Consider the following 24,517-nt stretch of genomic DNA (forward strand, 5'->3'; position numbering starts at 1 on the left):
GTGACGTCCCACGAACTCACGATCCAGTAGAGCTTCGAGGGAGAGTTCCATCAGCACGACGGCATGATGACGATGTTGATCAAGCTACCGACTCAGGGCTTCGCCTAAGCACCACTACGATATGACTGAGGTGGATTATGGTGGAGGGGGGCACCGCACACGGCTAAAAGATCAATGATGAGCTTGTGTCTTGGGGTGCCCCCCCTCCCCGCCCCCGTATATAAAGGGGCTAGGGGGAGGCGGCCGGCCAGGAGGAGGGTGCGCCAAGGGGGGAGTCCTACTCCCACCGGGAGTAGGACTCCTCCTTTCCTAGTAGGAGTAGGAGAAGGGGGAAGGAGGAGAGAGGGGGGAAGGAAAGGGGGGCGCCGCCCCCCACCCCCCTCCTTGTCCAATACGGACTAGAGGGGGAGGGGGGCGCGGCCCTACCTAGGCCGCCCCTCCTCTTCTCCACTAACGCCCATATGGCCCATTATACTCCCTGGGGGGTTCTGGTAACCCCCGGGTACTCTAGTATATGCCCGAACTTGCCCGGAACACTTCCAAAGTCCAAACATAGTCATCCAATATATCAATCTTTATGTCTCGACCATTTTGAGACTCCTCGTCATGTCCGTGATCATATTCAGGACTCCGAACTACCTTCGGTACATCAAAACACATAAACTCATAATACCGATCATCACCGAACGTTAAGCAAGCGGACCCTACGGGTTCGAGAACTATGTAGACATGACCTAGACATGTCTCCGGTCAATAACCAATAGCGGAACCTGGGTGCTCATATTGGCTCCTACATATTCTACGAAGTTCTTTATCGGTCAAACCGCATAACAACATACGTTGTTCCCTTTGTCATCGGTATGTTACTTGCCCAAGATTCGATCGTCGGTATCTCAATACCTCGCTCAATCTCGTTACCGGCAAGTCTCTTTACTCGTTCCATAATACATCATCCCGCAACTAACTCATTAGTCACATTGCTTGCAAGGCTTATAGTGATGTGCATTACCTAGAGGGTCCAAAGATACCTCTCCGACAATCAGAGTGACAAATCCTAATCTTGATCTATGCCAACTCAACAAGTACCATCGGAGACACCTGTAGAGCACCTTTATAATCACCCAGTTATGTTGTGACGTTTGGTAGCACTCAAATTGTTCCTTCGGTAATCGGGAGTTGCATAATCTCATAGTCATAGGAACATGTATAAGTCATGAAGAAAGCAATAGCAGTAAACAAAAACGATCAAATGCTAAGCTAGCAGAATGGGTCAAGTCAATCACATCATTCTCCTAATGATGTGATCCCATTTATGAAATGACAACTCATGTCTATGGTTAGGAAACCTTAACCATCTTTGATCAATGAGCTAGTCAAGTAGAGGCATACTAGTGACATTATTTTTGTCTACGTATTCAAACATGTACTAAGTTTCCATTTAATACAATTCTAGCATGAATAATAAACATTTATCATGATATAAGGAAATATAAATAACAACTTTATTATTGTCTCTAGGGCATATTTCCTTCAGTCTCCCACTTGCACTAGAGTCAATAATCTAGTTCACATCGCCATGTGATTTAACACCAATATTCACATTTGTATGTGATTAACACCCATAGTTCACATCGTCATGTGACCAACACCCGAAGGGTTTACTAGAGTCAATAATCTAGTTCACATTGCTATGTGATTAACACCCAAAGAGTACTAAGGTATGATCATGTTTTGCTCGTGAGACAAGTTTAGTCAACGGGTCTATCACATTCAGAACCGTATGTATTTTGCAAATATTCTATGTCTACAATGCTCTGCACGGAGCTACTCTAACTAATTGCTCCCACTTTCAATATGTATCCATATTGAGACTTAGAGTCATCAGGACCGCTGTAAAAGCTTGCACCGATGTAACTCTTTACGACGAACTCTTTTATCACCTCCATAATCGAGAAACATTTCTTAGTCCTTACTAAGGATATTCTTGACTGTTGTCCAGTGATCTACTCCTAGACCAAAATTGTACTCCCTTGCCAAACTCAGAGCAAGGTATACAATAGGTCTAGTACACAGCATAGCGTACTTTATAGAACCTATGACTGAGGCATAGGGGATGACTTTTCATTCTCTTTGTATTTTCTACCATGGTCGGGTTTTGAGTCTTACTCAACTTCACACCTTGCAACACAGGCAAGAAATCCTTCTTTGAATGTTCCATTTTGAACTACTTCAAAATCTTATCAAGGTATGTACTCATTGAAAAATCTTATCAAGCGTCTTGATCTATCTCTATAGATCTTGATGCTCAATGTGTAAGTAGCTTCACCGAGGTCTTTCTTTGAAAAACTCCTTTCAAAAACTCCTTTATGCTTTCCAGAAAATTCTACATTATTTCTGATCAACAATATGTCATTCACATATACTTATCAGAAAGGCTATAGTGCTCCCACTCACTTTCCTGTAAATACAGGCTTCACCGCAAGTCTGTATAAAACTATATGCTTTGATCAACTCATCAAAGCGTATATTCCAACTCCGAGATGCTTGCACCAGTCCATAGATGGATCACTGGAGCTTGCACACTTTGTTAGCACCTTTAGGATTAAAAAAACCTTCTGGTTGCATCATATACAACTCTTCTTTAATAAATCCATTAAGGAATGCAGTTTTGACATCCATTTGCCAGATTTCTTTAAATGTGGCAATTGCTAACATGATTCGGACAGACTTAAGCATCGATATGAGTGAGAAAATCTCATCGTATTCAACACCTTGAACTTGTGGAAAAACCTTTTGCGACAAGTCGAGCTTCGTAGATAGTAACACTACTATCAGCGTCTGTCTTCCTCTTGAAGATCCATTTATTTTCTATGGCTTGCCTACCATCGGGCAATTCCACCAAAGTCCACACTTTGTTCTCATACATGGATCCCATCTCAGATTTCATGGCCTTCAAGCCATTTCGCGGAATCTGGGCTCATCATCGCTTCCTCATAGTTCATAGGTTTATCATGGTCTAGTAACATGACTTCTAGAATAGGATTACCGTACCACTCTGGTGCGGACCGTACTCTGGAAGACCTACGAGTTTCTGTAGTAACTTAATCTTAAGTTTCATGATCATCATCATTAGCTTCCTCACTAATTGGTGTAGGAACCACTGGAACTGATTTCTATGATGAACTACTTTCCAATTCAGGAGAAGGTACAATTACCTCATCAAGTTCTACTTTCCTCCCACTCACTTCTTTCGAGAGAAACTCCTTCTCTATAAAGGACCATCTTAGCAATGAATATCTTGCCTTCGGATCTGTGATAGAAGGTGTACTCAACAGTTTCCTTTGGGTATTCTATGAAGACGCACTTCTCCGATTTGGGTTCGAGCTTATCAGGTTGACACTTTTTCACATAAGCATCGCAGCCCCAAACTTTAAGAAACGATAACTTTGGTTTCTTGCCAAACAACAGTTCATAAGGCGTCGTCTCAACGGATTTTGATGGTGCCCTATTTAAAGTGAATGCCGTTGTCTTTAATGCATAACCCCAAAACGATAGTGGTAACCCGGTAAGAGACATCATAGATTGCACCATATCCAGTAAAGTGCGGTTACGACGTTCGGACACACCATTATGCTGTGGTGTCCCATGTGGCGTGAGCTGTGAAACTATTCCACATTATTTTAAATGATGGCCAAACTCATAACTCAAATATTCTCCTCCACGATCAGATCGTAGAAACTTTATTTTCTTGTTACGATGATTCTCCACTTCACTCTGAAATTCTTTGAACTTTTCAAATGTTTCAGACTTGTGTTTCATTAAGTAGATATACTCATATCTGCTCAAATCATCTGTGAAGGTCAAAAAATAACGATACCCTCCACGAGCATCAACACTCACTGGACTGCATACATCGGTATGTATTATTTCCAACAAGTCAGTAGCTCGTTCCATTGTTCCGGAGAACGGAGTTTTAGTCATCTTAACCAAAAGGCATGGTTCGTAAGCATCAAATGATTCATAACCAAGTGATTCCAAAAGTCCATATTTATGGAGTTTCTTTATGCGCTTTACACCGATATGACCCAAACGGCAGTCCCACAAATAAGTTGCACTATCATTATCAACTTTGCATCTTTTGGCATTAATATTATGAATATGTGTATCACTATGATCGAGATCCAACAAACTATTTTCATTGGGTGTATGACCATCGAAGGTTTTATTCATGTAAATAGAACAACAATTATTCTCTGACTTTAAATGAATAACTGTATTGCAATAAACATGATCAAATCATATTCATGCTCAACGCAAATGCTAAATAACATTTATTTAGGTTTAACACTAATCCCAAAAGTATATGGAGTGTGCGATAATGATCATATCAATCTTGGAACCACTTCCAACACACATCATCACTTCACCCTCAACTAGTCTCTTTTTATTCTGTAACTCCTGTTTCGAATTACTAATTTTTAGCAACCGAACAAGTATCAAATACCCAGGGGCTACTATAAACACTAGTAAGGTACACATCAATAATCTTTATATCAAATATACCCTTGTTCACTCTGCCATCCTTCTTATCCACCAAATATTTAGGGCATTTCCGCTTCCAGTGACCATTTCCTTTGCAGTAGAAGCACTCAGTTTCAGGCTTTAGTCTAGCTTTGGGCTTCTTCACGGAAGTCACAACTTGCTTGCCATTCTACATGAAGTTCCCTTTCTTTCCCTTTGCCCTTTTCTTGAAACTAGTGGTCTTGTTAATCATCAACACTTGATGCTCTTTCTTGATTTCTACCTTCATCGATTTCATCATCATGAAAAGCTCGAGAATCGTTTTCGTCATCCCTTGCATACTATAGTTCATCATGAAGTTCTACTAACTTGGTGATGGTGACTAGAGAACTCTGTCAATCACTACCTTATCTGGAAGATTAACTCCCACTTGATTCAAGCGATTGTAGTACCCAAACAATCTGAGCACATGCTCACTGCTTGAGTTATTCTCCCCCATCTTTTAGCTATAGAACTTGTTGGAGACTTCATATCTCTCAACTTGGGTATTTGCTTGAAATATTAACTTCAACTCCTGGAACATCTCATATGGTCCATGACGTTCAAAATGTTTTTGAAGTCCCGATTCTAAGCTGTTAAGCATGGTGCACTAAACTATCAAGTAGTCATCATATTGAGCTAGCCAAATATTCATAACGTTTGCATCTGCTCCTGCAATAGGTCTGTCACCTAGCGGTGCATCAAGGACATAATTCTTCTGTGCAACAATGAGGATAAACCTCTGATCACGGACCCAGTCCGCATCATTGCTACTATCATCTTTCAACTTAGTTTTCTCTAGGAACACATATAAAAACATAGGGAAGCAACAACGCGAGCTATTGATCTACAACATTATTTGCAAAATACTATCAGGACTAAGTTCATGATAAATTAAAGTTCAATTAATCATATTACTTAAGAACTCCCACTTAGATAGACATTCCTCTAATCATCTAAGTGATCACGTGATCCAAATCAACTAAACCATGTCCAATCATCACGTAAGATGGACTAGTTTTCAATGGTGAACATCACTATGTTGATCATATCTACTATATGATTCATGCTCGACCTTTCGGTCTCAGTGTTCCGAGGCCATATCTGCATATGCTAGGCTCGTCAAGTTTAACCCGAGTATTTCTATGTGTGCAAAACTGGCTTGCACCCGTTGTAGGTGAACGTTGAGCTTATCACACCCGATCATCACGTGGTGTCTCGGCACGACAAACTTTTGCAATGGTGCATACTCAGGAGAACACTTATACCTTGAAATTCAGTGAGAGATCGTCTTATAGTGCTACCGTCAATCAAAGCAGAATAAGATGCATAAAGGATAAACATCACATGCAATCAATATAAGTGATATGATATGGCCATCATCATCTTGTGCCTTTGATCTCCATCTCCAAAGCACCGTCATGATCACCATCATCACCGGCGCGATACCTTGATCTCCATCGTAGCATCGTTGTCGTCTCACCAACTATTGTTTCTACGACTATCGCTACCGCTTAGTGATAAAGTAAAAACAATTACAGGGCTATTGCATTGCATACAATAAAGCGACAACCATATGGCTCCTGCCAGTTGCCGATAACTCTGTTGCAAAACATGATCATCTCATACAATAAAATTTAGCATCATGTCTTGACCATATCACATCACAACATGCCCTGCAAAAACAAGTTGGACGTCCTCTACTTTGTTGTTGCAAGCTTTACGTGGTTGCTACGGGCTGAGCAAGAACTGTTCTTACCTACGCATCAAAACCACAACGATATTTCATCAAGTTAGTGTTGTTTTAACCTTCAACAAGGACCGGGCGTAGTCACACTCGGTTCAACTAAAGTTGGAGAAACTGACACCCGCCAACCACCTGTGTGCGAAGCACGTCGGTAGAACCAGTCTCGCGTAAGCATACGCGTAATGTCGGTCCGGGCCACTTCATCCAACAATACCACCGAATCAAAGTATGACATGTTGGTAAGAAGTATGACTAGTATCGCCCACAACTCACTTGTGTTCTACTCGTGCATATAACATCTACGCATAAAATTGGCTCTGATACCACTATTGGGGAACGTAGTAATTTCAAAAAAAATCCTACGCACACGCAAGAACATGGTGATGCATAGCAACGAGAAGGGAGAGCGTCATCCACGTACCCTTGTAGACCATAAGCGGAAGCACTATGACAACGTGGTTGATGTAGTCATACATCTTCATGATTGACCGATCCAAGTATCCAACGTATGGCACCTCCGCGATCTGCACACGCTCAGCTCGGTGACGTCCCACGAACTCATGATCCAGTAGAGCTTCGAGGGAGAGTTTCGTCAACACGACAGCGTGATGACGATGTTGATGAAGCTACCGACGCAGGGCTTTGCCTAAGCACCACTACGATATGACCGAGGTGGATTATGGTGGAGGGGGGCACACGGCTAAAAGATCAATGATCAACTTGTGTCTTGGGGTGCCCCCCCCCCCCCGCCCCCGTATATAAAGGAGCTAGGGGGGAGGCGGCCGGCCAGGAGGAGGGCGTGCCAAGGGGGAGTCCTACTCCCACCGGGAGTAGGACTCCTCCTTTCCTAGTAGGAGTAGGAGAAGGGGGAAGGAGGAGAGAGGGGGAAGGAAAGGGGGGCGCCCCCCCCCCCTCCATGTCCAATTCGGACTAGAGGGGGAGGGGGCGCGCGGCCCTGCCTTGGCCTCCCCTCCTCTTCTCCACTAAGGCCCATATGGCCCATTATACTCCCCGGGGGGTTCCGGTAACCCCCCAGTACTCCGGTATATGCCCGAACTTGCCCGGAACACTTTTGAAGTCCAAACATAGTCATCCAATATATCGATCTTTATGTCTCGACCATTTCGAGACTCCTCATCATGTCCGTGATCATATCTGGGACTCCGAACTACCTTCGGTGCATCAAAACACATAAACTCATAATACCGATCATCACCGAACGTTAAGCATGCGGACCCTACGGGTTCGAGAACTATGTAGACATGACCGAGACATGTCTCCGGTCAATAATCAATAGCGAAACCTGGATGCTCATATTGGCTCCTACATATTCTACGAAGATCTTTATCGGTCAAACCGCATAAAAACATACGTTGTTCCCTTTGTCATCGGTATGTTACTTGCCCGAGATTCGATCATCGATATCTCAATACCTGGCTCAATCTAGTTATCGGCAAGTCTCTTTAATCATTCTGTAATACATCATCCTGCAACTAACTCATTAGTCACATTGCTTGCAAGGCTTATAGTGATGTGCATTACCGAGAGGGCCCAGAGATACCTCTCTGACAATCGGAGTGACAAATCCTAATCTTGATCTATGCCAACTCAACAAGTACCATCGGAGACACCTGTAGAGCACCTTTATAATCACCCAGTTACGTTGTGACATTTGGTACCACACAAAGTGTTCCTCCGGTAATCGAGAGTTGCATAATCTCATAGTTATAGGAACATGTATAAGTCATGAAGAAAGCAATAGCAATAGAGTGACATTATGTTTGTCTATGTATTCACACATGTACTAAGTTTCCGGTTAATACAATTCTAGCATGAATAATAAACATTTATCATGATATAAGGAAATATAAATAACAACTTTATTATTGCCTCTAGGGCATATTTCCTTCATACCTAAGATGTCTTCCAAAGTCCTTGCAGACAGGTTACAGAAACAAATACCGAAACTCATCCACCCTCTTCAGTCTGGTTTTCTGCCTGGCCGTTACATTACTGGGAGTTTTGTGCTGGCGGCCGGGCTGGTCCAACAGGCCCACAAATGGAAAACACCAATGTTTGTGCTCAAGTTAGACTTCCAAAAGGCGTTCGACAGTGTGAGTTGGGATGCCCTCAGGATGGTTATGGCTGCTAGAGGGTTCAGGGCTAAATGGATGCGGTGGATCAACGACATCCTCACTACTAGCTCCTCCAGGATCCTTATCAATGGCAGACTTGGAGAAAAGATTATTTCCAAGAGCGGTTTGAGACAAGGGGATGCCCTATCCCCCTATCTTTTCCTCTTGGTAGCTGATGTTCTACAGCTATTGTGCAACAAAGAGTTCGGAATGGGGAACCTATGCCACCCTCTTGGGGCCGATGGACGTCCCCCTGTCCTGCAGTATGCCGATGACACCCTACTTCTCGTACAAGGGAGTCTTCGGCAAGCTTAGGTTGTCAAGAGGATTCTTGATGATTTCTCTGGCTTCAGCGGGCTCAAAATTAACTGCCACAAGAGTACATTCGTCCCTATCTGCCTTGACCAGGATACTTGCCAAGCCATCACCACCCTCCTGCAATGTAAGACCGGGTCCTTCCCCTGCACATACCTGGGCCTCCCGCTTTCAGTGCACAAGATCACACATGGATCACTGGTGCCTGTCATCTGTAAGGTCGACAAGAGGCTGTCAGGATGGATCGCCACCTTCTTGTCATGGGGAGGGCGACTAACTTTGATCAACTCCATTCTAGCAGCGATACCGAACTATTACATGGGATGCTTCCTATGGTTGGAGAAGTCTCTGAAGAAGCTGGAGAAGATTCTTAGGGGTTTCCTCCGGCAAGGCAAGAACAAAGCTAATGGTGGACACTGCCTGGTGGCCTGGGACACGGTAACACTGTCACAGAACGTTGGGGGTTTGGGGATAAGAGACTTGAGGGCACACAATAAGGCCATGGTAAGCAAGCTCATGGCTAAGGTTCTGCAGCATTCGGAGGTACCATGCTACAGATGGTTTGCCGCAAGCTACTGTCAGAGAGAAATTTCTTGGACAGTTCACAGTGGAGACACTGCAACTTGGCGCTGCCTCAAGTCAGGATTAAAACTAGTTCTGGAAGCAACTAAATGTAGTACTGGAGATGGAAGCAGCACCTCCTTTTGGTATGCCCTGTGGCTGGACTGTGGCCGACTATACCTGGTATATCCAACCCTCTTCTCCTTCTCCACCCACAAGTTCTGCACTGTCGCATCACAACATAGCAACGGACTTTGGAATATCCAGCTGCACCCCAACCTCTCCCTCACTGCAGCGCGAGATCTTGATGCCCTGACACACATGCTCAGCAACATAACTCTAGAGGAGGGAAAACCTGATGTAAGAGTGCCTATCACAACAGAGACCAAGCTATCTATTGCCTATTTCTACAAGCTTCTGATCTTTCGGGGTAAGGAATGCCCCCTAGCTCCACACATTTGGGAGAGGACTATCCCCGCAAACACCGTATCTTCCTATGGATCGCTTTAGAGACAAACACAACACGAGGAATAACATGCTTGCCAAGCACTGGGAAAGGATAGCCACCCACAACGGTTGTGATATATTCCCAGCCGCAGAAACGATGAACCACATTCTTCTCAGATGCCGACTTGCAGATACAGTCTGGGCCAAGCTTGGGCTTCAACAGATAGCAACATCCTCTGAAACAGCTCAAGACCTCCTCTGCTCTGAACAAGCGAGAGACCTACATGGAGGACTATGGCATATACTCTTTGCCGCCTGCTCCATAACCCTGTGGAATGCCAGAAATGCACAGGTCTTCGACAAGAACTACTGGGGGGCTGGTCGTGGTTGCAAGGAGGTTGTTGATCTCCTCAGGCTCTGGAGCATGCGGGCTCGGGAAGAACCGACTAGAGAGATACTAGTGAACTGGGCTAATATTTTCGCCCCTACTTAGTTTGCACCCTTTCCCTCTACATGTATACCTGCTATGTCCTCTGATGGTCTGATGATGGCCAGCTGCACATGTTGTGCAGCGCTTACATCACCTTCATGTAAATGACTACGGTCATCCGGGTATTTTTTGCCCGTTTTGAATGCATAAGGTAGATAACAATCTACCTTTTCATTTAAAAAAATATACACCCCTCTATAAGAGCTATTTTGCGTGAGGTCCGAGGTGACCAAGCAGCTGTCACAATGCCGAACCACACAACCCTCCTATTCTTGCCCTGGGTCCCCGCAGTGAGATGTTGAAGTTCGCCAAAACCCGCCAGGTTTTGGGCACAATTCGTTGCCTCTCGGATAACACTCAGATGAACCTCATAGCGATACACCAATTTTTTTTAAAAAAAATTTTGCTCGAGTCACAACAATACACCGACAAAGAATATGGTCGCAAGTTTCATCTTGACCACACTTGTTCCTAGCGACTTGCCATAAGATTTTTCGTTTAGACCTCCTTTGGTTTGGAGGAATTTTATATGAATTCTATAGAATAGAATATCTATACGAAAAATTCCTTTGCATCCTTTGGTTCATAGGAATATAATCATATTTCTATGAAGGAAATCTTCTTATCTTCCATGCCTCATAAGAAAATAAATATTAGTCTAGACTTAATAAAAAAACTATATGATTTTAACCAAAGGACATCTCTTTTTTCATTCTTATTTATAGGATTTAAGACACATGTCATCTCATTTTATATGACTTCTCTATTCCTATGAATTTTTTACGCTATCAACCAAAGGAGGCCTTAGCCGGGATTCTAGCTTTGCAAATTTCAGAAAACGTCATAACGGGCACATATTTGAATCTCTTTATATAGGGATCCTATGGAGGGCTCAAGTTTCCACACGATGCTATCAGCCCCAGACAACATCCATCTCATTCACACCACACCAGAACCTTCCCCAGCATATGTTTCCAAAAAAAAAAAAAAAAAAAAAAAAAAAAAACCTTCCCCAGCATATCCAGCAAACGTAATGGCCACTAGTAAATTGAACAGCGAATGTCTTCCATACAATTTACACAACTGATCCTCGTTAGGTTAAAACAAGAGCGAACCATAGGCACTGCACGCGAGCGTCTGGGCAGGAGCCCCAGATCTAAACACAGGGAACAACATAGCATGATACACCCCAAGAACAAGCTTCTGCGACGAGCCGATGTGTACATTTGTTTGAGAGAGGAATGCAGAAATGTTTGAGACGCTGTGAACTATGTCCGGCACGGAAACAGAATGGTTCGTTAGTAAGTCGTCCTAGCAATAGCATCCTCCAATGTTAGAAGAAGAATGGGTATTTGTACAACGCATAGCCTTCTCTCCATGAAGAGCATTCTGTAGCATAACATGGAGCCTGCAAAATTATTGATGGAAAACCTCTCATGTTAGAAAAACATCCCCACCAGGGAGTTAAGAAGCACGATTTAATAAACTAACTGGCACTTGTATGCAACTGGATGATTTTACTTGAACAGTAGTACTCCCTCCCATCCATATTAATTGGCGCTGCTTTAGTACAACTTTGTACTAAAGTTGTACTAAAGCTGCGTCAATTAATTTGGATCGGAGGGAGTACCTTGTGCAATCTAGCCACAACTTAATATGTGCCAAAATAATAATAATTTGGCTGGTTGGACAAAGGTATGTATGCCAAAGAACCAGGGTCGGGGTGCTTATCATCTCTTTGCTAGCCGAGTGGTTATGTTAGTTATTCAATGACACTGGGCCTTGACAGGAAGTTCTGTCCAAAATGTATTTAAGCAATTGCTCTCTAGGCCAAGTCATCACTAAAAGCCCGGGGCTCTCATTTTTGGCAAGGGCACATGGAAGTTTGTTTCACAAGAAAGCGCAAAAGACTTGCGTTTCGATGCTTTGTACAAAGAAGAGTTTGTACAAGCCCTAAGAAGGGGAACACCTGGAGAATACAACTCAGACACCCCTAGCCACTAGCCATTGCCTGGCCTCCGACTTGAATGTGCCAAGTAGGCAAGCTAAGCTGAGCAAGGGAATATGGAAGTGAACCTCTCTTTTGGTCATGCTGTAGGATTAAGGTGGGAGATGGGAGGAGAACTATCATTCGGAAGGATATCTGGCTGCGCAATAACAGCCTTGTTGATTCCTTCCCTAGGCTATTTCCACTTTCTACAAACCCGCGGAATATTGTGAATGAGGCGATTGGAAGTGGTTTACATTGCTTATGTTGTCAATGAGATCTAGTTGGGGAAAGAGACGTGCAATGGAACAGCTTGCTGAACATATGTGAGGGTGTGGTCTTGAACATTGTGCTATCTTTTGATGGCAACTTCAGCAAGCCAACATTTGGCAAAATGATAAGCTGCCAAAAGTTGGCAACTTTTTGTGAGGTTGGCAAGAAAAGTTGGTAGTCAACCAATCACTAGCCAACATTTGGCATTTCCCAAATATTGGCATGCCAACTTTTGGCATCGAACCAATCATGCTCTAGATCCTTTTACTTGGCAATGCAGAACGTTGGGAGGTCCCTTTTAGGCTTCTTTGGAAATGCAAATTCCCCCTGCAAAGTCAAAAATTTTCTCTGGTTAGTGCTTAAGAGAAGCATCATTACCAGAGATGTTCTGCTGCACAGGGGAGGTGTATGCCCAAAAGCTTGTCTCTTCTGCGGGAGTGAAGTGCATCCTAGGTCCTCGAACTATTTCAGAGGTGTCACATCCTCAAGCTATGAAAATAGTCATCCAGGTCCTTGAAGTGCAATGTGTGTGCCATCTATGTCCTCGAGTGCCATCTATGTCCTCGAACTGTTTCATAGGTGTCACATAGGTCCTCAAACTATTTCAGATGTGTCACTTATGTACACACTTATTGCACCTCGAGGACCTAAATGACACTTTTCATAGTTTGAGGACCTCCGTGACACCTCTGAAATAGTTCGAGGACCTAGGATGCACTTCACTCCTGCGGAGGTGACGAGTTAACTGACCACTTACTCTACCTGCCCCTGGCTAGATTTATTTGGAATGTTGTCAGCTGTGTGGTTGGAGCAAACTGCCCAGCCCATAGCGCCGACCATTGTAGTAACGTTTGGCTAAGAGAGTTAAGGGGAAGTATGAAGAAACTTCCAAATATTGGGGTAGCCGCTGTGATGGGGTATCTGGAAGGCTGGGAATTCAGCTTGTTTTCAATCTTTATGGCCCTGTGATCCCACCACAGTGGTGTTTCAGGTTTGTTATTGGCTTAACTGGTGAACAATCTGAAGGTGAAGTCGACCGCATGGTAGCCTGGTAGGAGCTGCAGTTCTGCACAAGGCTGCTGGGACACGTCACATCTGAAGTGTTTTGTGCAGGGAAGAGCTGGACGTCATGGACTCTGACTAACAGGCTCATGAAGGCACAAGGATTGGGCGTTGTTTTCTCCAGTTTGCACTGCTTCGCCGCTGCAGTAGTTTTTCCTTCCCGTCTCTTAGTTACTCCTGTGTGTCTTTTGTTTTTGAGGTGTTCTGTTGCTGATGTTGCCGTGTTATGGTAGATACTGTAAGCATAATTTCTATTAATAGGAAATGGAACCAATATATGAGACTTCTAAAAGTCTGTCTGATGTTTCTCTTACGAGTCAAGATGCAAAATTAAGCTGTGGTCTAATAAGATTACACATGCTTCTTTTTAGGGTCTCAACGAAGCCAGCAAGTATGTAAATAGAAAAACCAAAGTGCAGAACTTACCACCTAGCTAATCCAATCTCGGGTACACACAAGTGCTTCAATTGTCTTGATGTTTAATGTGCTCCACTGCTTATGAATTACTGGGCCCTCACTGCTGAATGCTGCCTCGCAGTGAACAGCAGATGATGGCATTGCCAAGACATCCTGCACCATTTTTGAGAGGGTTGGATACTTCGAAGAATGACTCATCCACCAGTTTAGAATATCAAAATCATCCTTCCGTGGAAGAAGACCATCTTCAAGATAGCTGTCAAGCTCCGACAATAGTTGACTCCTTGTCTGTGCAGTAAGATGCTGATCCCAATCTTCCAATAAATCACTGTCAAATCCATCTATTTCAACATTTTGAACTTCGCAATGTGAAGTCTTAACATTCAGCTGATCCACGGGGGTGCAATATTCATGAAACAATTCCCTCACTATTTCAGCTACATCATTTACATACTTTGTTGCATCAGTGCCAAAAGCTCGTTTAAGACGGAAATCGATAAAAGTAATTTTGAATCTCGGATCAAGAACAACAGGCACTGACAACCACAAGTACGACTTTGCCCAATATTCATTGAATGCTTCCTGCATCTCTCTAATCATGCTAGCAACGTCGGAGTGTTCAGTACATGCTTCTTCTTGCAAAATCGTCCTAACTTTCCATACTTCATGGAAGTACATATTTGCTGTCAGGCAAACAGCCCCAGACATTACTTCAACGACTCGATAGAAAACCCTCAAAATCTTATAGATAGGCTCAACAATTTTCATTTCTTCCACAGATACAAATTCTTCAGAGGGAAGTAACTTCTTGAAATGCAAAAGAACCTCAAGTCTAAAGTAAATTTTATGCCACCATTTTGCATCTTCATGGGGGCACTTCATATCAACATCGTTAGCAACTTCCAAAAGTTGCTGCTGAGTCAGCGATGAAAATGCACGTGCTTGAATAAATCTCTCTAGCAGATCACCGACACGATAAAGCAATGGTTGCCCTTTCGAAAGAACGCTGTCAACCATATCATCCACACAAGCAATATTGTATAGCTCACCTCTAATAGGAAGACAGTTCCTCTGTATAAGCATGTCCTTCAGCTTTGAGATACTTCCACTGTTTCTTATTTCGCTTACAGATGTCAAGCAGAAAAGCTTCCTGTCAAGATTCCACTCTCTTATAGCTTCCCATATGACATTATACGCCCCAACCTCAGATTCTAGCACACAAGCCTCCTTACAGTGTATCATCCTTTCCAAATCAGAAGGTGAGGACCAAAGCACACCAAACTTGATTATTCTCCTTTGAAGCTTCCATTCAGCATCAATAAAATGCGCGGTCAAACACAGGTACTTTACTGTGGGATCAGCTCCATGAGGGACCCACACACTTGCTGATAACGAAACTCGTCGTGACGAAAGTGCAATTTTCTCCTTAAGGTCAGACTTCTCTTTCTGAAACAGCAGAATTGAATATTCTTCCATATCTAGGCTTGAAGCCATGTTAAACACAGGGTTAAGGCCCTTCGCAAATCTTTTCATTTCTTCATGCTCCACAATTGACAGGGGATAGCCATGCATTATTATCATCCTAGTTAGCTCTTGATAAGATGCTTCTTGATCAAATTTCCTGATCTTGACATCTGGAGTACGAGCAGACGACTTATACTGTTCCATTGGGGTCATGTTGTCTGCTGGTAAAGCCAGAATGTGCTGATTTTGACAAGTTTTGTCACTAGAATTATAACCCAAGTGGAACCTGCTAGCATATTCTGCAATCTGAACCTTACCATTTGTCAAGGCAGGTAAAAGTTCATCCTTCACCCTAGATTTAAAAATTGGTACACTGGACAAGAAAAGCCCATCTTTCTGATGATTTACACTAGTTCCAGCCCGTGCTGAACAAGTCTGAGTGTGTTGGTTTAAATCGCATGTACTCTTTTCTGCACTAAGTCGTGTGTGGCAATGGACACAGTCAGCACCCTGGATTCTCCCCTCAACATAGACAGGTGTAAAGTCCATCCATACCTTCGATCTCAATCTGCCGTTCTCACTATGATTTACCAAGTTCATGTCATCAAGTGGCTCTGGAAGAATCTGGTTCACTGGATCAATGTCATTCACACCTACTATGCATGAATAACGCATAAGTTAGTCAGAATATACCTTTAAGATTAAAGATATAACTTATAATAAAGCTGCTGCTTGCACCCTTAATTTACAGTAAAGTGGTAAACAACAAAATCTAAAGCACAACACATTACCCATACCTAATGATAAAGATCCAAATCTTATGCTAAAAAGCACGGATACGAGGACACGGACACGGCGATACGCATCGGGGACACGGGATACGGCATTTTCCAAAAACAGCCACACCGGGATACGGAGAATATATATAAATTAAAAATACACCATGCAATAAGGAGTTAAAGACAAAAGATTAATGAGAAACTGAGATGAGATCAGAATACTGCCCCATTTGCTGTCTCCTTTTTCTCAAGTGTTCAATGATTGAATTAATTGGTCCTCCAGGCCCATGTCATTGCAACTTGCAAAATACATCAAATGCTAGTATTAGAAACTTAAGAAGACATAATCTTAAGTGGTACAGAACATGAAAACAGTAAAGACATTTGCTTTCCAAATGTCCAATGTATTTGGCTCCCAAGTGCAGTATGGTTTGGCAATCTCAAGCTCCCAACATGACGCGGTATTACAAAAATAAACCATAGTACACACTAGACAGTAGACACAACATGACAGCATAACACAGTCCACTCATAACATGATAACTAGGAGCCTTCACTCTCACCCACGGACGATTGGCTGCCGGCGGCGGCGCTCCCAGATGCCATGCTCCCTAACAGCAAGCAGCAATGACAGTCAACGCTCAACAGCAGCACGAAGAAAAGAACCCAACCAAAAGCATTCAAGCAGCACAACAGCATGCAGCTAATCAAAAACCCAAGCAGCAATGGCATGGCCGCACGGGGAAGCTAGCAGCAGCAGCTCAACAGCAAAAAAATGAGTCACAAAGAGATGAAGAGATTGAGGTTACCTACTTGAGCATGGTTGTCGTCGGGAGGAGAGGCTGCTGGTCTTGTGGAAAACAGCGGCAGTGGCGGAGTCGCTGGAGCCTGGAGCAGCTCGTCCCTTTTGTGGCGCTCATGCGTGCAAACCTGCCAATAGTAGGGTTTGCATAGGGCCGTTACTGGCCTCCAGAGGCCCCAAGAGGCCCCACCGTGTCCACAGCATATCCCTATTTAGTTTTTTTTAATTCGGAAAAGATGGGATACTGCAGGATACGCGTATCGCCGTGTCCACCCATACTAGGATGCCGATGTAGCTGTTTTTGCGTGTCCGCGCTTTGTAGATCTTATGTATAGTCGTGTAAAGAATCTTATTTATAATTTAATTGTAGCTTGCCAAACAAAATGCGAATTTGTAACCTGTAATCACTGATCTAGCAGATGAACAATGTGCCAGGTATCCTGAATGTAACCATGTATTCAATTTTCTCATTAAGTTATCAAGTGCAGCAAGAAGGATATAGCTGGTACAATCAACATGACTGCTTGAAGTATGCCATCAGTTGTTGAACTGAGATATTATTAACATACCCCTTAATTAATATCACTAATGTATTAGAAGCTTGATTGCTTAATGCATGACTGCCATCTAGGACTGTGCATATGATAGCTGTAGGGTTTACCTGCTAGGGACCCTACGTTCCAGCTACCTAAGCGGGTCCTTACCCTACAGCTATCATATGCACTACGTTCCTGTAGGGTTTTAGCTGGAACGTAGGTCCCCAGCAGGTAAACTACGGGAGCTAGTTGATACATCGGTGAGGAGAGGTGTTGATATCCATTGCGTCCAAGAAACCAAATGAAGAGCACAGAAGGCGAAGGAGGTGGGAGGACACTGGCTTCAAGCTGTGGTACACGCAGACAACTGCAAACAGAAATGGAGTAGGCATCTTGATCAACAAGAGTCTCAAGTATGGGGTGGTAGACGTCAAGAGGCATGGGGACCGGATTATCCTGGTCAAGCTGCTAGTTGGGGACTTAGTTCTCAATGTTATCAGCGCGTATACCCTGCAAGTAGGCCAAAATGAGAACTTCATGAGTGGGGACCGGATTATCCTGGTCAAGCTGGTAGTTGGGGACTTAATTCTCAATGTTATCAGCGCATATACCCCGCAAGTAGGTCACAATCAGAACACCAAGTTCTGGGAAGGTCTGGAGGACATGGTTAGGAGTGTACTTATTGGCGACAAGCACTTCATAGGAGATCTCAATGGCCACATGGGTACATCTAACACAGGTTTTGAAGGGGTGCATGAGGGCTTTGGCTATCACATCAGGAATCAAGAAGGACAAGATGTCCTAAGCTTTGCTCTAGCCTACGATATGATCGAAACTGACACCCTCTTTAGAAAGAAAGAATCACGTCTACTGACTTTTAGTAGTTGTCAACACTTTAGCCAGATTGATTTCGTCCTGTCGAGAAGAGAAGATAGACATGCTTGCCTAGATTGTAAGGTGATACCTGGAGAGAGTTTTGTCCCTCAGCATAAGCTTGTGGTGGCTGACTTCCGCTTTCGGATTCGTGGCCAGCAGGATAAGCGTGCCAAAGTCGCTAGAACGAAGTGGTGGAAGCTCAAGGAGGAGGCAGCTCAGGCTTTCAAGGAGATGGTCATTAAGGAGGGCCCTTGGGAGGAAGGAGGTGATGCAGGCAATATGTGGATGAAGATGGCGATTTGCATTTGTAAGGTGGCTTCAAAGGAGTTTGGAGTGCCCTAAAGTAGAAGCGAAGCTAAAGATACCTGGTAAGGAGAAGAAAGATTGTCTCAAACGGCTACACCTGGATAGGAGTGCAGACAACATAAAGTACAAGGTGGCAAAGAAGGCCGCAAAGCGAGCTGTGAGTGAAGCAAGGGGTCGGGCATATGAGGACCTCTACCAGTGCTTAGACACGAAGGAAGGGACATCTACAAGATGGCCAAGATCCGAGAGAGGGAGACGAGGGATGTCGACCAAGTGAAATGCATCAAGGACGGAGCAGATCAGCTCCTGGTAAAGGACGAGGAGATTAAGCATAGATGGTGGGAGTACTTCCACAAGCTGTTCAATGGAGAGAATGAGAGCTCTATCATTGAACTGGACGACTCCTTTGATGATACCAGCAGGCGTTTTGTGCAAATCCGAGAGTCTAAGGTCTGCGATGCTTTAAAAAGGATGAAAGGAGGCAGGGCAATGGGTCCTGATTGTAGCCCCATTGAGGTGTGGAGAGGCCTCAAAGACATAGCGATAGTATGGCTAACTAAGCTTTTCAACCTCATTTTTCGGGCAAACAAGATGCCAGAAGAATGGAGGCGGAGTATATTAGTACCAATCTTCAAGAACAAAGAGGATCTTCAAAGTTGTACTAATTACCATGGAATTAAGCTGATGAGCCATACAATGAAACTATAGGAGAGTCATTGAGCACCGCTTAAGAATGACAAGCATGACCAAAAATCAGTTTGGTTTCATGTCTAGGAGGTCGATCATGGAAGCCATTTTCCCGGTACGAAAACTTATGGAGAGATACAGGGAGCAAAAGGACCTGTATATGGTGTTCATTTACTTGGAGAAGGCCTAAGATAAGATACCGCAAAATGTCATGTGGTAGGGAGAAAAGTCTATTTTAAACCTTGACTTTGTACGCGTAGTTGGAATCGAACCTTGAACTTTTAATCCCTGAAATTAGCACCCTGTATTTATCAATCCTAGTCAATCCCGACCCTATGACAGTAAAATCTTGTTTGGTGTAATAGGAAAGAGGTGATCCCAGCCTAAAAAAACTACTCTCACTTACTACGTGGGCCCACCTGTCATATGCACCTCCTTCCTTAATCTCCCCCTTGCCTCCTCAATTGATTCATTTTATCTCTCCCTACATGACGGCATGGCAACCAGATATCAATGACACATCACTTGTTGCTGCTCCACGGCACCACCTCCACCCCGTCGCTTCCCTACTCGTACGTCGCGCCCACGCATGACCGACAAGCCCCGGTGCCCCAGCGCTCCGTCCCCCACTCTCCCTGCTCATCGCATGGCACCTGCGCATGGCCGACGAGCCCTGGCCATGCGACGACCCATCCCCAATCACTCATCCTGATGTGATGAGCTCCAGCATGTGGCGGGCGACGACTTAAGGCATCACGGTTCAGCGGCACCGGGAACAACCAGAGCGGTCAGAGACGATGGTTAGCGCGGCGGCGAGATGGATGCAAGTGGGTGCGCACGAGAAGACCTGCTACTACTGCAACCTCCCATCCTGGTGACCTCTGATGGCCCTATTGCCAGTGTGAATGTGCGCCATGCACTCGTCGAGCTGGTGGGCGTGATGTTGCGCACCACAATGGACTCGAGACTCCTCGTTGAGCTACGCTGGTGTTGTAGAGTACTTTTGCACACGTAATGTTCCAACGAAGATTGTTTACTCCCTGGCCGGTCTTTTTGCTTTGGTGATGGATGAGGTCACAAGGGATATACAAGGAGATATCCCATGTTGTATCTCTTTGCGGATGATGTGGTGCTAGTCGATGATAGTCGGATGGGGGTTAATAGAAACTTAGAGATATGGAGAAAAACCTTGGAACCGAAAGGTTTTAGGCATAGTAGAACTAAAACCGAGTACATGAGGTGCGATTTAAGTACTACTAGGCACGAGGAGGTTAGCCTTGATGGGCAGGTGGTACCTCAGAAGGACACCATCGATACTTGGGGCCAATGTTGCAGAAGGATGGTGATATCAATGAAGATGTGATCCATCGAATCAAAGTCGGATGAATGAAGTGGCACAAAGCTTGCGTTCTCTGTGACAAGAGAGTTCCACAAAAGCTAAAAGGCAGGTTATATAGGACGGCAATTCAACCCACAATGGTGTATGGCGCTGAGTGTTGATCGACTAAAAGGTGACATGTTCAACAGTTAGGTGTAGCTGAGATGCGCATGTTGAGATGGATGTGTGCCCATACAAGGAAGGATCGGGTCCAGAATGATGATATACGGGGTAGAGTTGGGACAGCACCGACTGAAGAGAAGTATGTCCAACATCGTCTGAGATGGTTTGGGCATATTCAGCGCAGGCCTCGAGAAGCTCCAGTGCATAGCAGACGGCTAAAGCGTGTTGTAATGTTAAGAGAGGTTGGGTTAGACCATACATGGGAGGAGTCCGTAAAGAGAGATCTGAAGGACAAAAATATCACCAAAGAACTAGCCATGGACAGGAGAGTTTGGAAGCTAGCTATCCATGTGCCAGAACCATGAGTTGATTGCGAGATCTTATGGGTTTCAGATTTAGCCTTCCCCAACTTGTTTCGGGCTAAAGGCTTCGTTGTTGGTGTTGTTGTTGTAGGCAAAAATCAATAAGGTTCAGTTTCTGGTAATTAACGGTGTTGTGTTCTGCTTATTTTGCAAGGTCCTGTGGAAGACATAGTGTCTCGTTTGGAAAAACAGATTAAGATTGAACTAACTGCTGTAAGTTAAGAATATGGATAGTTGCCTATGTACAGGTACAGAGATAGCCGTCTTCTCTTGTTACATATTTCATAGATGGATGCGATATTAAACTATGTTTGCACCAACTTTAACAAAAGCATGTAGCCAAACAGCAACGAATGCAAAAGTGGCTCTACCGAATGGACATACCATAGCACTGTAAGAGACCTAAAACAACACAATTTACATACAGCATATTATGCAAAGTGGTTCCACCAACTGGGATTAGCATAATCCACCTCAATGCATACACATGCATCGGTTACTCAATTACCTAAATTATGACGCATAAAAGAAACAACATAAACATACCATAAGGGAAGTCTGTATCATGCAGCTCGCTCAGGTCAAATCCCTCTTTTGCTCGACAATTATTATGATGTCGCCATAAATGGCTCGTTCCGTTGGAACGTCCATCAGCACCTTTGCAGCTCATGAGAGTATGGCAGTAGTGGCATTCCGCGCTCTGAATCACTCCATTTATATATATAGGCTTGTACTCTTCCCACACCTTAGACCTCTTCTTCCTGAATCTGGAGGCAGAAGCTCCATCAGAATCTATCCCTAACGGCATATTAGCATCACTGTCATGCTCATCCATGTTTTCCATAGCTGCAGTTGATACGACACAATCAATTTTTAGCAAAGCATATGATTGAACTGCAGAGTAGATAAATAAGGAATAAAGCACAAGAAGCAACATCACCTACAGATATAACTTTGAACACAGGAAAGTAAACATTTTTGTAAGCATGATTTTTTACAGAGAAGCATAAAAGGATGTGGTGCGTTGCCAGGCAGATGACTAACCGATGCACGCCTTCGACCCCTACCTCACATCCTCGCCACAGGCCGGGCCTTCGACCCCTACATCACATCCTAGCCATGGGCCACTGCCAGCCAGCCAGCCACAGAGATGGGGCCTTCCCCTGCGGCCCTGCTCGCCTCACCTTGCAGCATCGCCTCATCCGACCCCACGCTCTCAGTGGATGGCTGAGTGCGGTCAAACAGCTTCCCCTGGCAGGTGTGTCTGGTCCCCACGCTGCCAGGCACATACTGGTGGTACTCTGGCATGGCGGCAGCATTGGCCTGTAGGTGATGCTCACTTTAACACGACAACTGCCGGCAATTTCTACTTACCTCTCTGAGTGACAGCCAACAAGTGAAAGAAAAAAGTGTGCCTAGGCGTGCACTTAGGGGGTGTTTAATTAAGATTAACTATGGCTTTTGGATTTTGGCCTGTAAGACAAAAAATTCACCTATTTCCCTGCCTGGTTGCAGCCGGAGTCGACAATATCAAAGCCTCTGTTCACTATGTTGATCCTCTTGCCGACAACGCTTGGCAGCGGCAAAAGAAATGTTGATCCTCTATGCAGAGTGTCGACTTCCGGAGCATGATGTACGTTGCTATCGGTGCATACTGGACGACGCCTCCCCAGTTCTAGCTGGGTTTTGCCGTCCACTAGACGACTCCTCTAGGCACAGTGGTGCAACCCTGGAGTCGATGTTCTGGACTTGTATGCCAGCTGTCATGAAGCCAAAATACTAAACATTGCGCCAGTATGCTTGGTTTCGTCACTAAATTTGGCAGCCAAAATACTAAACACTGCGCCAGTCCCGAACGCGAGCCGTCCTATGGTACAACCACAACCTCAGTCGGAATCTGGATTGGCGGGTGCAGTGCTCATTGTAAATCATTGCAAGTCTGGTCGCTTGCGCTTTCTTCTCGATGAAATGACGCGCTGCGTATTCAGGAAAAAAAGGATGGCAAGTAGATCGCCATGAACTTTTGGTTCGAGTTTGCTAACAGTTCCACACTTAATTTGGTACGGTTTCCCCTGAAACTAACACCCAGTTATACCCCAACTCTCTTACTAGAAACAAAAAATCAGAGCAGCGGAACATGTCGACAAGGACTAGCACACATCCATAGCAGCAAACAGAGCCGACAGCTACGGAATTCGGAACTGAAAACAAAGGGTACTGGGATCGCGTCGCTTACTGCTCCAAGCACGCTCAAATTCCGTCGGAGATGAGAACGCAGAGCAGGTGAAGAAATCCAAATCAGGGCAGAATCGGGAGTGCTGGAGATCGAAGCCGGCGATGCGGCGGCAGCGGCAGCGGCAGCCGCGCCGGAGATAGAGGTCGGCGATGCGGCCGCAGCAGCGGCAGCGGCCCGGTGCAGACAGGGATCCGGGTAGGGTAGGGTAGGGTTAGGGCGTGGAGTTGGATGATCTGTGGGTAGGTGGGTTCGTCGTGGGTGGCGAGCTCCAGGCCCGACCCAAGTTCCAGATATGGGTTTGGTTAGGTTCAGGGCCCGTATATCCACTGGACCCAGGTTTGGGGTTTGGGAAAAGATCAAGGGATGGATGAAGAAGTTACTTTCTTATGCAGGGAAAGAAGTACTCCCTCCGTCTTAAAATAAGTGACTCAAAAACGTGTCAACTTTGTATTAAAATTAGTACAAAATTTAGTCATTTTTGAGTCATTTATTTTGGGACGGAGGGAGTACTAATAAAGGCGGTTGCTCAAGCGATTTCTGTATATTCAATGTCATGTTTCAGGCTACCCAAAGGCATATGTGAGAGTGTCACATCATTAATCCGGCAATTCTGGTGGGGCAGCAAGAGGGGGAAAAGGAAGCCCTGTTGGATATCATGGGATGTGTGCACTAAACCGAAGTATTTGGGAGGCCTCGGTTTTCGGGATATTGAGCTTTTCAACTTGTCGCTCTTGGCTAGGCAAGTGTGGCGATTGATTCAAGCTCCCATGACGTTGAGCGCGAGAGTTTTAAAAGCCAAATACTTCCCAAATGTATCTCTACTAGAAGCGGAACTGGGACATAATCCCTTTCAAATTTGGAGAGCGGTTTTAGATGGAAGAGATGCTCTATCAGGGGGTCTTATAAGGAGAATTGGGACGGGAGAAGAAACAAAAATATGGGAACAAAATTGGATCCCTCGATCTGGAATGATG

The 24,517-nt window shown here is 44.6% G+C and overlaps 1 protein-coding gene across 6 annotated transcripts; it reads right to left on the reverse strand.

Moving 5' to 3' along the window:
- Positions 1-11,275: 11,275 nt before the first annotated feature.
- LOC123092779 (zinc finger BED domain-containing protein RICESLEEPER 2) lies at positions 11,276-23,841 on the reverse strand. Of its 6 annotated transcripts, none has more exons than XM_044514604.1 (4): positions 23,544-23,841; positions 21,854-22,153; positions 14,004-16,111; positions 11,276-11,663 (listed from the first exon to the last, which is right to left on the reverse strand). In XM_044514604.1, exons 2-3 carry the CDS (start codon positions 22,149-22,151, stop codon positions 14,007-14,009), a joined length of 2,403 nt encoding a protein of 800 aa, XP_044370539.1. In that variant the 5' UTR covers positions 22,152-22,153; positions 23,544-23,841; the 3' UTR covers positions 11,276-11,663; positions 14,004-14,006. The 6 variants fall into 6 exon arrangements, with proteins under 6 accessions (XP_044370539.1, XP_044370538.1, XP_044370537.1 ...); XM_044514603.1 differs by having other exon boundaries at positions 14,007-16,114; XM_044514602.1 differs by having other exon boundaries at positions 14,004-16,114.
- Positions 23,842-24,517: the final 676 nt, after the last annotated feature.

The sequence above is a fragment of the Triticum aestivum genome, chromosome 4B (assembly GCF_018294505.1).
Source record: "Triticum aestivum cultivar Chinese Spring chromosome 4B, IWGSC CS RefSeq v2.1, whole genome shotgun sequence".
Classification (NCBI taxonomy): domain Eukaryota; kingdom Viridiplantae; phylum Streptophyta; class Magnoliopsida; order Poales; family Poaceae; genus Triticum; species Triticum aestivum.